The following is a 14179-nucleotide window of genomic DNA, read 5'->3' as shown; positions in this document are numbered from 1 at the left end:
GGTCTTCTGGGCCACTTCACTGGTCAAATACATGACCGTTCAAAGATCTTACGTTCGTCGTTCAATTTTGATTATGCTTTGACTGTTGACTGTCAACACGGAGTCCTTCACTGGTCAACTCTATGTTCAAATTAGTATGACTCAGATTGGCTGATTTCCAATTTGTTCATGTTTGTCGGCGGTGTGCTATGATTTCATGGCTTGTCTTTTTTTTTTTATATTTTTTTTCTATATATATATAATATAATTTTGCCCCAAAATAATAATAAAGATTGGACCAGTGAGAAAGAGGCGTCATGGTCTTCGGGACCAATTCTCTCGTCAATGGCACAATGATTGATGCATTAACGTCATGGTCTTCGGGACTAAATGTGCTTTATGCAAATATGTAAACACCGTTTATTATATATATATATGTACAATTTTGCTGAGAAACTAGTCAAGGTCACGAATATTACTATAATATATATACACGTATGGTGGCACCGGAAGCCGCCGCCACCAATCAGCGTTGCTTCTGATCCTTCAACTTTAGCAGGATGAAGCTTTCATCTGTCTTCTCTTCATCCCTCCTCCTCCATGATCTCATCCTCCTGCTGTGCGTCGTCTCGGTACCGCTTCCATCGATGGCAGACGGGACCGTCGACAGACTCGCACTCGAGTCCTTCAAGTCCACGGTCTCCGACCCCCTGGGAGCCTTGGCCTCATGGAACCGGACCAACCATGTCTGCCGGTGGCAAGGCGTCCGATGCGGCCGGCGGCACCCCGACAGGGTGACCGCCCTGCGCTTACTCTCGTCGGGGCTCGTCGGCCGCATCCCGCCTCACGTCGCCAACCTAACTTTTCTCCAAGTGCTCCGCCTCCGTGACAACAACTTCCACGGACTGATCCCACCCGAGCTCGGACGCTTGTCCCGGCTGCAGGCCCTCGACCTCAGCCTGAACTATCTCGAAGGCCCCATCCCTGCCACTTTGATTCGTTGCTCCAATCTTCGACAAGTCTCTGTGAGGAGCAACCTGCTGACGGGAGAGATTCCCAGGGATGTCGGACTGCTGTCGAAGATGTTGGTGTTTAATCTGGCGCAGAACAATCTCACCGGAAGCATACCGCCTTCCTTGGGAAACATGACATCTCTCTTCGCTCTTTTCCTCCAATCCAATACTTTAGAAGGAAGCATTCCCGAGAGCATCGGTAATCTCAAAAGCTTACAGCTGCTTCAGATAGCCTATAACAGGCTCTCAGGTGCGATTCCTTCCTCTGTTTACAATCTATCCTCCATGAGTATTTTCTCCGTCGGGAACAATCTTCTGGAGGGAACCCTACCTGCGACCATGTTCGACACCCTTCCGAGCCTCGAAATGCTTCTAATGAACAACAACCATTTCCATGGGCACATTCCAGCTTCACTTTCCAATGCGTCCTATATGGGAGACATGGAACTGAGTGTCAATTACTTCACTGGAACAGTACCCTCCCACCTGGAGAATCTACGACAACTCTACTTCATAAACCTTTCCGACAACCAGCTCGAAGCTACTGATTCCAGTGACTGGGAGTTCCTTGCATCTTTGACGAATTGCAGTCTCTTGCATGTATTAGTTTTAGATACCAACAACTTCGGCGGCATGTTGCCAACTTCTTTAGCCAATTTCTCCTCCAGTTTGAACACCATAACTCTCGATTCGAACCATATTTCTGGCACCATACCCACAGGAATAGGAAATCTTTTCAACCTCACGACACTGTCATTGAACGACAACCATCTGACCGGTCTGATTCCTCCCACAATTGGAGGGCTCCGAAACCTGCACAGATTGGACTTATCAGGAAACAGATTAACAGGACAAATACCTGACTCCATCGGGAACCTCACTGAACTGAATCTTATCTACTTGCAAGATAATGATCTCGGTGGAAGAATACCTGAAAGCATAGGGAACTGCGGGAGAGTGGAAGAGATGGACCTTTCTCACAATAAGCTCAGTGGTCAGATTCCCATGCAGCTTTACAGCATTTCTTCGTTGTCGACATACCTAAATCTATCAAATAATCAGCTGAACGGAACACTGCCGCTCCAAGTGGGTAACCTGAGAAATCTTGGTGCGCTTGTTCTTGCACACAACAAGCTCTCCGGTGACATCCCTACAACCCTTGGCCAGTGTCAGAGCTTGGAGTACCTTTATTTGCATGACAACTCTTTTCAAGGATCTATCCCTCAATCCTTGAGCAACTTAAAAGGTCTGAGCGAGCTAGATCTTTCAAGCAACAACATATCTGGCAACATCCCAGAATTTCTAGCAGACCTACTTGCTCTGCAGCACCTGAACCTCTCGTACAATGATCTTGAAGGCAACGTGCCAAATGATGGTGTTTTCGGGAACATCACTGCATTCTCGGTTATAGGAAACGATAAGCTTTGTGGGGGTAATCAAGGACTGCACCTGCCCCCGTGCCATATCCAATCTGGTAGGAAGCATAAATCTCTCACGCTCGAGGTTGTCATCCCAGTCATCTCTGTCGGTCTGTGTGCGGTAATCCTACTTATCGCCCTTGCTGTTCTGCACAGAACGAAGAACCTGAAAAAGAAAAATTCATTTACAAATTCTATGGAGGAGCAATTCAAAAGAATCTCTTACAATGAGCTGCTAAGGGCAACTGATGAATTCTCAGCTTCTAGTCTGATTGGTATGGGAAGTTTTGGTTCTGTTTACAAAGGAGTTATGGACGCTGATGGAACTACTGTTGCAGTTAAGGTGCTAAATCTGGAAAGGCATGGAGCATCACAGAGCTTCATCTCTGAATGTGAAGCCTTGAGAAGCATCCGGCATCGCAATCTTGTCAAGATTCTAACTATATGCTTAAGTGTAGATAATAGAGGAAATGATTTTAAGGCTTTGGTGCTCAACTACATGTCAAACGGGAGTCTCGAGAACTGGCTGCATCCCAAAGAATCTGAGGCATTGACAAGGAGGAAATTGACCCTTCCTCAGAGGTTGAGCATAGCAATAGATGTCTCTTCTGCGTTAGATTACCTTCACCATCACGGACCTATGCCAATTGTTCATTGTGATTTAAAGCCTAGCAATGTTCTTCTGGACCAAGAAATGTGTGCACATGTGGGTGACTTCGGATTAGCAAGGTTTTTACAAGGCACAATGCCAGACATAGACCAAAACCGTACAACATCCACAGGAATAAAAGGAACCATTGGATATGTTGCTCCAGGTATAAATTTAAAATTTTGCTCTATTTCTTGTTTGAATATGCAAATATGATTTATATGATATCATTTCTATTTCCATTTCTGGTTTTACGTTTATGGAACATAGTTTTAAGTATGATTTATTATTTTTTAGGGGATATTTTGCCCAAAAAAATATAATGTAAATGTTTATGCCATCCATGTTAATGTTTGAACAATTCCTTGGTATGTTTCTGCTTTTAATTGTCTCACTAAGGTTGCTTTCATGATCAAACTGATGGCACTACTCTAATACCTAGTAGAATCTGGTGGTTTACTAGAAGAGAACAGAATTCACAATGGCAAAATATCTTAACATTGATCACCAGAAGATAAACTAATGTTCTGAAGTATTAGCTTGTCTAAAATTTTACTTTTTCAAGTTTTGAGTTCCATCTCCATAAATATAAGCATGGGTAGAAAGTGTATTCATATTTCATAGGAATAATAGCTTTAGCCATTCTTGATTTGTTTACCTGTAACCAATTTACCATGTGGATCCTAATCAAGTTAGATAAATTTTAGGGTAACTCCCTAGACCATAATGACCAAAGCATGCTTCATTGCTTGCATGAGAAAGCATAACAAATGAATAAAATTAAATATAAAAGCAACAAGTAATTACTAAAAGATAAAAATTAGCATCTAGCTTTTGTAAAACAACATGAGACACTTTTTGTTGTTTGAACAGGTAAAACCTAAAAAATTAGTGTGTTACAGAACTACATAGAATCCACTGGAGATATATATATGCTTGATGACAGAGAGAATGAGGAGGGAAAAAAAGCTAGTTGACACCCAAATGTCCATAATTTGAGATAACTAGATAACAAAAAATAAGAGTGAAACTTCAAATTTGAGGAGAATTGTCTTCCACCCCTGCTCTTAAACATATGATTTTTATCTCAGGATTTTAAGTGCTTGAATACTTTGCAAATGTCACTATTTTACATTGTCAGTGAATCTATGATCTAGGATTGTTGAACATTAGAGATATTTGTTGTGTTTCATAAGCTATAACTATTATTCAAATGCGCTTAAAAAAAATCCCAGAATAGATAGGATAATGGCAATATTATGGTTTGATAACAAAGTGAACCTAAGTGGTAGTAGGACATTGGAAAAACACTGCCTTTTTCTTCTAGCTAATGTATATAAGTAATAGTTGATGCAGTTCACCTTTTGTGAAACATGATTTTTCATTTTTTTAATTTTGGGCATCAGGAGGGCTCCTTCATAGTTTTTGAAAGTATAAGAGATTTTTAGCATGGACCAAATTTTTATAAAAAAAAAAGATTTAAGTTCTCTACAGTTTCCAAGAAGAAATAGATAGGCCTCTCCATTGGCTACAAAATCTCCAGATATTTTCATCAAATGCTAGCTTGATACCTCTCTTTCATTGGTAAATGAATTGCAGAATATGCCATGGGAGGCAAAGTCTCTACTAATGGAGATATATACAGCTATGGGATTCTTTTGCTAGAGATGCTGACAGGGAAGAGGCCTACTGAGGACATGTTCAAGGATGGCCTTAGCCTTCATAAATATGTGGAGATAACCCCTATCGAAGATCTACTCATGGTCTTAGATCCTGGTCTTCTTCTGGTGGAGAATGGCCAACAAGGTGAGCAAAATGTTGTGTACAGAGACGTGGACAGGTTAGAAGTGCAGAAATGCTTTGTTTCAGCTGTCAATGTTGGCCTTGCTTGTTCAAAGGAAAATCCAAGAGAGCGAATGCAGATGGGAGATGTCATCAAGGAACTAAGTGAAACTAGAGATAAGCTTCTCAATGTCCACAGAAATAGAACTGGAGTACATGGATGAGGAAAATTATCTCTCTCTCTCTTGTTCACAACCCACAAATAATAGTAAACTGTCTGCGGATGTGAAATTTCACAGCTCTTATGGTGTAACAGAGGAAATCAAGCATGTAATGTAGAATATCTGCTCCGTAGAATTTATTTGAACTGTAAATAGGTGAATGGATTCTTTCATCAGTCCATTATCGTAGAACTACGGGAAGACAATTGGCGTAAGTTTTGGTTTATGCACATTTTCTTTTTGTTTGATCTCAAAACAGGCATTAATCATGCATGTATTCCCATCAAACGTCACTAGCTTCTAGTTATCAAGCTTATGCACTCACCTGCCAACTCCTTCGGTAATCAGGCTCCTTTGTGATCCTGACGTACATGCCGACCACCTGCTCGACAAAACGTCGCTCTCGGAGGCCCTTGCAGCGGGAAGACGAAAACAGTGAATAGAACATCCAAGAGAGAACTGCTTGTAGTGACCGATTGGCATTAACAGAATAAAGAGCACTCGCCTTTGCCCCCCTTTAAATGTGCCTCGAAGGGGATTTTTTCTTGGATATATACATATGTATATACGTATATACATATGTATATATGTGTGTGTGTATATATATATACGTCGAGCACGACATTCTAGTTCTGATCACCGCCATCGCTACCCAGCGGCGACGATCTGCGTGCGAATTGGTTCAGGTTCTTCTTCCTGTGTCTCCTTATCTCGTTCCTAAAGATGCCCTACGAAATGAAACCTGGTTGGCTTGTAATCTCCCTTCGCCTCCTCCTTGGAAACCTACATGATTTGATTTTGTGAAGCCTTTGTATGAATTGGTTCCCCCCTTTCTTCCCATCGGATATGGTAACTTCTTTCTTTTCACCTCGTGATGTAGAAATCTCTCTTCTGGGGCTCCTTTTCGAGGTTTTCTTCATAAGACAGCCCAAAGAGAATTCGATTTTTGGGTTTTCATGATCGATTGGGGTTTTCGTGATCTCATCCATTGCACAAGAAACCTCGTTCCTTAGGGTTTTCTTGCTCATCAGCACAAAAGACTGAATCGAACCATCATTTTATCCGAACCTGCTCTGGTTTCTGAATGGCTTTGATCAAGATCGGATGAAACATGGTTTATCGAGGCCGATTCATCTTAGGATTTCATTCTCACACGTTGTCAATTCGTTTCTCTGGAAATTGAACGGATGTGTGCAGGCCATGGGCCTTGAGATGATGGATTTTTCCGGGGGGTTGCAAACCGCTTTCTACGAAATTTCGTGAAAGTCTTTGCGTTGACTTTATCAGAGGGCGCAACTTCGGCGAACTTGCGGGTTGATTGCCTTCATATATGTCCTCTCATTCATCCTGCTCCATCTACTCTCCTGTGTTTCAGGACGATGGATATGCCTGTATCGGCAAAGACGTCTGGATGCAAGCCCGGAATTCAACCAGCGTCACCCCCGCAACAAGCTGAGAGCAGCAGCCCCAGCAGCCAAACCAGGGTCTTCAATTGGCTTCCCACCATTGCTTTCCTCTTCCTCACCTATAACTCCGCAGAGTCAGCCTACCGATCTCGCCATGACATCCCGACGCTGGCCTTCATAGTATTCGCCTATGTCGACTTGGTGATGCTCCTCTTTTGCCTCAAGCAGTTCGAGAAACTGAGCCCCGAGAGCACGCCGGCGAAGAGGGAGCAGCTCAAGGCCGCGGTTTGGGTCCTCACGACGGCTCTCAACCTCGCATTTGCCTGGCGTGTGGCGGAGATAATGCCGTGGCTACTAAGTGTCTTGGTCTGGCTGATGTCAGTGTCGGTAGCTATTGGGGGGTTTTATGGGCTCTTCATCCACCAGGGTGCGAAAGATAGTGTTGCTGATGGCCACGGCTATTCGCTTGTCAAAAATGCGGAACTTGCTCCCGGAGAAAAGGTCTAAGTCTGCATGCTCTTGCTCTGTATTTGTGTAGTGCAGTGTGAGGTGTGTTGTGCTCAGTCATCTATGTGTGTGTTATGCGGTATGGATTGCAGTTGACGTCTGGTTATAGCGTGGACTATGTAATAAACAGGTATTTGACATGAAATAAGTCCAGTGGCCATCATCTAATAACTATGATCGAATTTGTAATAATGTGGATTGCACCCCAAAATATGAGGTGGATTATAACTCACTGCATGAAATTTGATTGCTGGTTCAACTGTTTTCTCCTGCCTGCAATTATTATGTGAACCACATTCCATGAGGAAGTACTCGAGAGTTTATTGGGGAAGAGTTCAAAGAAGGAACTCAGCTTCGGCATCTTTAGCAGCTTCATGGGTGACAAGATCCTTCTCTACCGTCAGCATGATTCTTTCATCTTGCAGTAATCGAGTGGTGGGCTCTGGAAATGATTGTGGATAGAAGATGAGAAAGAGTTCATCTTTGCTTGTTCAAATCATTCAAGAAGCCGAAGGTATCATTGAATCGACATAGCTACGCTTGCAATTGACATAGCTGCGCTTGCGATCGCACCGTTTCCCACCAAGGTATATTAGACAGATGTGGGCCTCGATATGCAGTACAAGAGTGTTTCCATAGATCAATGGATAAGCATATCGTCTTTTAAGGTTTCCCTTCCCTTGTGGGTGGATCAGGAAGTGCAGTCTCCCTTTGTGTTAGGGTGCGGAAGGGAGCAATCAAAGGTGGGTTTGTCTTCTTTTTTTTTGATGTAAAAACTGCACCTTTTTGCTGCTTTATCTTGTTCTTGTTTTGTGAATTTTATCTTTATACAATGTCTTGAGATTATATTCATAAAAAAGTTCAGATATATGTAGGGAACTGCATGGTGACTAATGTTGTTTTGACCCATGGGATGTAGGCCAGTATCACAGTTACAGTGGTGAAATCTGGAGAAAGAAGCTTGCTAAATCAGCCAGGGGACTAATAGGTATGCAATTTTTAGGTTTGCAAGTTTTAGACTCAAAGAAAATAGTTCTTTTAAAAGTCCTGAATTGTTTCCACTGCAAGTTTTAATTTTTAATTAGGGTCCGTGCCTTACATATATATTAGTCTTGTGGTTATTTGATAATTATGATTCTTTAGCCATCTAGGCTACTATCGTGCTTCACTGTTGTGGAGTGGGATGGTGCTAATTTTTCTCAGTGATGTGTCTAGAATCTTGCTTCTATGTATACATACATATATGCATAAACCAATAGGTGACTTCTATCTGGTTGCATAAGGAACACAAGGGAAGAGAAAGGTTTCATACAATGTCATGATCCTTGTGTTTGGGGAAAATAAAAGTTTCGTGCAAATTATTGATGCACCTTTGATATCACTCAATTTGATTTCTGTCGCTGCCTTATTAGCAATCTTATTGCCTTGCATACACTCTTCATTTTGAAAACCACCACATGTATGCTTTCTTTCAAGTGAAACTTTGTCACTTTTTCTATCGAGAAGCTGCCGTTTTATCCTATAAGACAGCATGGTTCTTCTCATTGTTGAACATGTAAAAAATGGTTTGTTTTGGTGAAAGTCAGAATTTATTATCTAGTTCAACAACATGTATCTTTTGAGCGGGATGTTGGAATCCCTATGTCATTGAACTTAAGAGCGGGAAAAGGTGACTGTATTGGATTTCCATCTTTCATATGGTTAATGGCTGTTACCGGTACGTATCTGCGAGCAGTTTGATAACTTGCTATTCTTGCATGTGCGACCTTTAGAATCAAATTATAGAAAGGAAGGTACATCCATATCAATGATAAATTTGATTATTCTACATGACATTTGAGCAGTAAGAGGTTCCAATGTTCACCAGATAAGGAGTCAAATTTATGTCCACATAGAGCATAAATGATCATCGTTTCCTTTTTTTTTCATGTACGGCAGGCCATATCTATTTGCATATTTGTCTACTAATTCAGCTCCCTCCTTATCTGGACACTAAAGAATCACTAAGCTTTCTCCTTAGCCATCAGTAGAATAGGTCCATGACTCACTGACATTTGAATCACTTATCTGTTCCTGTTATGGAAAACAGAAACAAACCAAAATTACTAGCATTCTAGATGAAACAATGTAACTGCAACTCCCTAAAACCTTTTGTCCATGTCAAAACTCACATCACTAACCTGATGGATGAGTGACATTGCTCCCTTAGATATACTGTCAAATGTTTTGGGTGCAGCACCTAGATATCTGCTGTTGTTGCTGCGAGATGCTTTGTATTCTTGACCGATGCTTCTCAGTCGGCTGAGCTCTGGTAACACAACCTTCCCTAAATCAGGTCGGTCCTTTCTCCTCAGCTCAGCACACTTCAAAGCGAGCTTAGCAAATGCAAGAGTCTCTTCCACTGGCCAGTCCTCAATAGCTGGGTCCAGCATATCTGCAAAATTTCCTTTTTCGATGGACCTCTCTACATGATGCGTGAGGCTCATTGGAGGTTTTGCTGTAATAATTTGGAGCAGCATTATTCCTAGGGAGTATATATCAGATTTTACACCAAGCATACCCGTCTGTTGGTATTCAGGGTCAATATAACATAGTGTTCCAGCAGTTGATGTTATCCTGTACTGTGTGACACTGTCGGCTACTGATGCTGGCACCAGTCTTGCTAGGCCAACATCACTGATCTTGCTTATATAATTGTGGTCCAGGAGGATGTTGGCTGGCTTAAGATCTCGGTGAACCAATGGTTCTGGCTTAGTCTGATGAAGGAAGAGTAATGCTGTAGCTATCTCGGCAGCAATTTTGAATCGTGTAGCCCATGGTATTGGGGGAGTATTTCCTCGTCTGAGGAGCCTGTCCTCCAAGCTTCCGTAGTCCATGTACTCATATACCAAGCAGCCATACTCTGGGCAGGCACCAAGAAGCAATACCATGTTGGGATGCCTGATGCAGCTCAGAATCTCGACCTAAACAAATTCCAGTAGACCAAATGGTTCAAAGGTTAGAATAAGCAGCTCGATAGAAATTTTCAACTTAGATTTAGCAATGGCTGAAGCTTAAGGAAGTTCATAACATTATAATTAATTTTAATCGGTTGGCTTAGTTAGTGTCAGGTCGTTGAACATCTAGGATTAAGGTAATTTAACTAGAAATTTAGGCACAATGGATAGAATCCGGTATGTTAGAAGCTTCAAGAGACAATAACAGCGAGATGTCTACTACAATATGCTTCTTATGCAGATATTTGTTTCTGCAAAAGGTCCAAAGTTTCTATCACACTGTAATGGAAAAAAAATGTTATCCTTAATCCTGCACAATTTCTCATGATATATGTAGATGAATTCTTGGTCTTATTCTAGTGAGTCAAGATGATCATAGATAGCACTAAATAACTCAATGCTAAATATTTTTTATATGAATTATACCAGAAGATCCTGATCTAGAAAAGCATGGAAGAACTTTAAGAAGATTGTAAATACAAGGAAAAAGTTACTGGAGAAAGATGGAGCATGCTGAATCAGTAAGTTGTTTGTTCTTTTATATAAATGCATTAGTTAAATTCTTATTTTATTCTATAAAATTCTGGTTATTTTTGTTTCTGAAGAAATGTTCGAACCCGTCAATTTTTTGGTTAGTTCATAGTTCTATTTCTATCCTTAACCAGTGTGTTGGACATGATCATTGTACCTCTTGCTGGAATTGCTTTCTCCCTTGGGATGCATCTGGTCGTAAAACTTTAATGGCAACTTGTGTGTGATCCAGTGTAGCTCGAAAGACAGGCCCATATCCACCTTCCCCAACCTTCAGTGCCGACGAGAAGAAGTTTGTAGCAACTTCTATCTCATCAATGCTGTACTTCCTGTAATGAATTTCAGAACGTAACACAGATTCTGTTGCTTTCTTCCTCTCCTTTGCCTCTCGTCTGGCTTTCAACTCTGCATTGTATCTTCTCCTGGCCTCGAGTTCTGCAATTTTTTGTGCTGCTTCAGCAGCTTCCATTGCAGCCTTGCACTTTGCCTTTTCTAATTCGACGAGCACAAGGGCTGCCTCTTCAGATTGTCTTAATTCCTCAATTCTCCGGGCTTCTTCGATCTTCAACTTTTGCAACTCTCTAGCCTGATCAGTTCCAACCAATCAACACCTGATCAACTTCTAGTGCTCCAAAAAAAAATTTATTAATGTTTGAAACTTCAAAGTAAGCAAGCACAAATACAACAATTAAATAAACTTGCGTGTGTGTGGGATGGGGAATAATAAATCAGATATAAAAAATGCCAAGAAAATGTCCACAAACATCCTCCATAAGTTTTCTTGTGAGCATGGCACTAAAAATTAAGCACGGATCTACCATAGGACTATTAATGGAAGGGATGATGATAAGCAAGAATAAAAGCAGCATTCCAGCTCACCTTCTCTTTGGCCATAATTGCTTCCTTGCAAGCTGCATTGTACATTTCTGCTGTCTGCTTTAGCTCGAGTCTTAGCCTTCTCATTTCAGCCTCGGCCTCTCTCATCGACTAATTGGGAAAAGTGAAGTACCATTAACAGCAAATGAAAACAGGCTGCCCATTTGAGAGGGTAGCTTGTAGTCTAATTTTTCCTGAATTGTATTAGAAACTAATTTACGTACACTAATTGCTGGAGGCAGGAAACCTCGAGGGCTTTCTGTATATCCCAACTCAAATGCATCACTGAGGTCAGATCGGAAGCTCGTGCTTGCTGGGAAATCAATATTACCCGTGTATGAGTCATGATAGTTGGTCCTTGATGATCTGACAGAGGAGTCAAGGATGTCAATATATGCATCATTTGATGTCATCCTAGGTGTGGGGAGGGGCTTATTACCCCGCATGTAATCAGGAGGCCTTTCAGAGTTCCTGTCATATAAATAGACTGGATTTAGATCTTTTTAAGTAACTCCTAGCTACTTGGTTACTGTTTGATCAACCAAGACAGCAAACATATATTGAGCCATAACGTGGTTCCTGAACAAAACATGCATGTAGTAGATATAATTTTTTAAGTTGTAGCTTCAGAAAAATTCTTTTCTAATTAAGTTTCGTAGTTCTGTCAACCAGATTGTGGAAATAAGGGATACTGATATCCTTATTACCATCATCATGGTGAGTGTTTAGATGAAGACTTTCAGCCAATTGCCACTAGCTTTTGTGATGAGCCATAAAGAGCTACAACAGCTCTAGTTAAACCTAATTCCTGGTCCTTGATGTTAGGTCCTTTGCATAGAAAGTATTAACTTCTAGTCCCTAGATTGTTTACAACTGCATGCATGAACAAAATTATATCAGGGACTAAAAATCTTTAGTCAAGCTGTCATCTTAAAATTTAGAACTGTTTGTTTTCTTGTTATATAGACAATATTTGTCTGATCCATAGCAACTGCTGTTGTTAATGCAAGTTCCAATTTGAGTTGACCTCCTCTTCTTTTTCTAATTATACACATTATATTTTTATTTATTATAACAAAACACCTTTTGACTTTCTTTCTTCTAGTATTTCATCAATGCAGTAGTCATAATACTGAGGTAAGTAATACCTGTATTTAGTGATTACTGCATTTTCTGTGGCTGACCTAATGGAATGATCAAAGTGATCAGCTTGTCGATATGGACTATCCAGAGCCATTTGTTGCTTTGGAGGAAAAGTGTTAACAGGAGCAGGTACTTTTGCTGTCCGGATCGTCAATGGCTTCCCCTTGTATATGACATACACTCCACAAAACTCTGGCGCACCTTTTGTCAAGCATGTTGGGACATCAGGATTCATGAATTTCCTGCAAGGAGGTATGAGCAACTGCTGTTCTTAAGGATTTCAGAACCAAAAAGGAAATACTGCAGTTTGTGGATAGACGGGGAGACCTGAGTGCATTCCTGCTTGAAGCACCAACTACGACATTCTGGATGTTGTTTGAGGTGATGTAGTCGATGATGGCTTTCGAGACATCAAAATCTTCCAAAATCACCTCCGTCAGCTGCAACTGTTTGTTTCCGGAAGAAGTTCAACAAAAAGTTCTGTTATTAATGGTCGAGTAATTCAATCATCTTGGACTATCAACCTGATCAGTACTCTGGTATGTATGAACATCTTCATTTTCCAAATTCACAGTTCCACACATCTTTCAGTCATCATCATGCAACTATAATCCTGTCATTACACTCATGTAGAACTAGATCCTTACATCAAAATAAAAAGCCCATAGATGAATAATGCTTCCTTTCGATGTTATAGAGACTCTACAATGTCAATGTAGCACATTAGCTCTGTTTTCTGCAACAACTACTTGTTCCTCGTGATCAAAATACAGATCTCTAAAATGAAATTGACAAACTCTTTTGAACTTAAGATGAGCAAGTAAACTTTTACATGAACAGTTGACAAGGACACCACATGAGGAAGTCATCTGTGGCTGCCATGAAATTTTACTCGCTCTAGGCTCATCGTACCGCTGAAGACTACAGCGCAAGTAAAGGAAGCAGCAGCTGACCTTGTTTCATATAAAATTTAATATTCCTGATGTTATCAGATTCTAATTTGCTTTACTCTGCCTCAGACATTTATGCTTTTTGAACTTTGTATATGAAAGTTAGTATCATGGCATCATGAGATTCTAACATGCTTTATTCTGCCTCAGCCACTTTTTATCTGTTTGATGTTAAGTGATATCATTGTATTCTAATTCACATAAGGAGCAAGAGCATACCCCTTTGCGAGCACAGAATCCACGATATGGAACAAAGAGTTGTGTAAGCTCAGCTTCCACTTGCTCTTTGCTCATTTCTTGGTTGGCTTCGGTCACAGATAAACCACCTGCAGAAATATTACTCAGCTATTAGTAATGAAAGAAAACCTTGTCAAATTAGATACGAAACTCGGAAGGATGAACATGAACTTGATATGCTCATTCTGATACTAGATAGAACATAATGTCTGTTTTTGTTGTTGCAAGGTAGCAATCGAGAATGACGATGCTGAACATGAAAGATGCCTACTATTAAGGAGATCTGGCTGGGTCCTGACATGGACGAGGATTATGGAGTTGGTGTTGATGAGGAGGTGGTCGACCGCCCATTTCATCGCCTGCTGGCTGTTCTTATCCTTGTCGACCGCCACCACCGGCGGCACCTGCCTGGGCTTACGGCTGATGTCATCTGACTGTGACAGTGACAGAGATCGCGGCGGCATGCGATTC

The 14179-nt window shown here is 41.1% G+C and overlaps 2 protein-coding genes across 2 annotated transcripts; one reads left to right on the top strand and one right to left on the bottom strand.

Annotated features, from left to right (window-relative positions):
• The first annotated feature begins 539 nt into the window (after positions 1-539).
• On the top strand, positions 540-7207 carry LOC135630898 (receptor kinase-like protein Xa21). The gene is made up of 3 exons (XM_065138194.1): positions 540-3225; positions 4659-5748; positions 6438-7207. Exons 1-2 carry the CDS (start codon positions 540-542, stop codon positions 5063-5065), a joined length of 3093 nt encoding a protein of 1030 aa, XP_064994266.1. The 3' UTR covers positions 5066-5748; positions 6438-7207.
• Positions 7208-8757: 1550 nt separating this feature from the next.
• On the bottom strand, positions 8758-14179 carry LOC135630899 (U-box domain-containing protein 35-like). The gene is made up of 9 exons (XM_065138195.1): positions 13980-14179; positions 13691-13797; positions 12849-12967; positions 12527-12763; positions 11603-11849; positions 11382-11489; positions 10660-11088; positions 9156-9938; positions 8758-9048 (listed from the first exon to the last, which is right to left on the bottom strand). The coding sequence occupies exons 1-9, from the start codon at positions 14170-14172 to the stop codon at positions 8992-8994; spliced, it is 2280 nt and encodes a 759-aa protein (XP_064994267.1). The 5' UTR covers positions 14173-14179; the 3' UTR covers positions 8758-8991.

This window comes from Musa acuminata, chromosome BXJ3-2, assembly GCF_036884655.1.
Source record: "Musa acuminata AAA Group cultivar baxijiao chromosome BXJ3-2, Cavendish_Baxijiao_AAA, whole genome shotgun sequence".
Lineage (NCBI taxonomy): Eukaryota > Viridiplantae > Streptophyta > Magnoliopsida > Zingiberales > Musaceae > Musa > Musa acuminata.
The sequence above is the reverse complement of the archived record's forward strand: the minus strand, read 5'-3'. Positions and strand labels throughout refer to the sequence as shown.

What these genes read in the sequence shown, in the direction of transcription:
- LOC135630899 (XM_065138195.1), bottom strand. Translation starts at nt 14,172, where the DNA reads ATGCCGCCGCGATCTCTGTCACTGTCACAGTCAGATGACATCAGCCGT. An exon ending in GATTCTGTGCTCGCAAAGGG is followed by an intron (nt 12,968 to 13,690) that starts GTATGCTCTTGC and finishes GGAAACAAACAG; the next exon opens with TTGCAGCTGACGGAGGTGAT. An exon ending in GAAAGCAATTCCAGCAAGAG is followed by an intron (nt 9,939 to 10,659) that starts GTACAATGATCA and finishes GAATTTGTTTAG; the next exon opens with GTCGAGATTCTGAGCTGCAT.
- LOC135630898 (XM_065138194.1), top strand. Translation starts at nt 540, where the DNA reads ATGAAGCTTTCATCTGTCTTCTCTTCATCCCTCCTCCTCCATGATCTC. An exon ending in CATTGGATATGTTGCTCCAG is followed by an intron (nt 3,226 to 4,658) that starts GTATAAATTTAA and finishes AATGAATTGCAG; the next exon opens with AATATGCCATGGGAGGCAAA.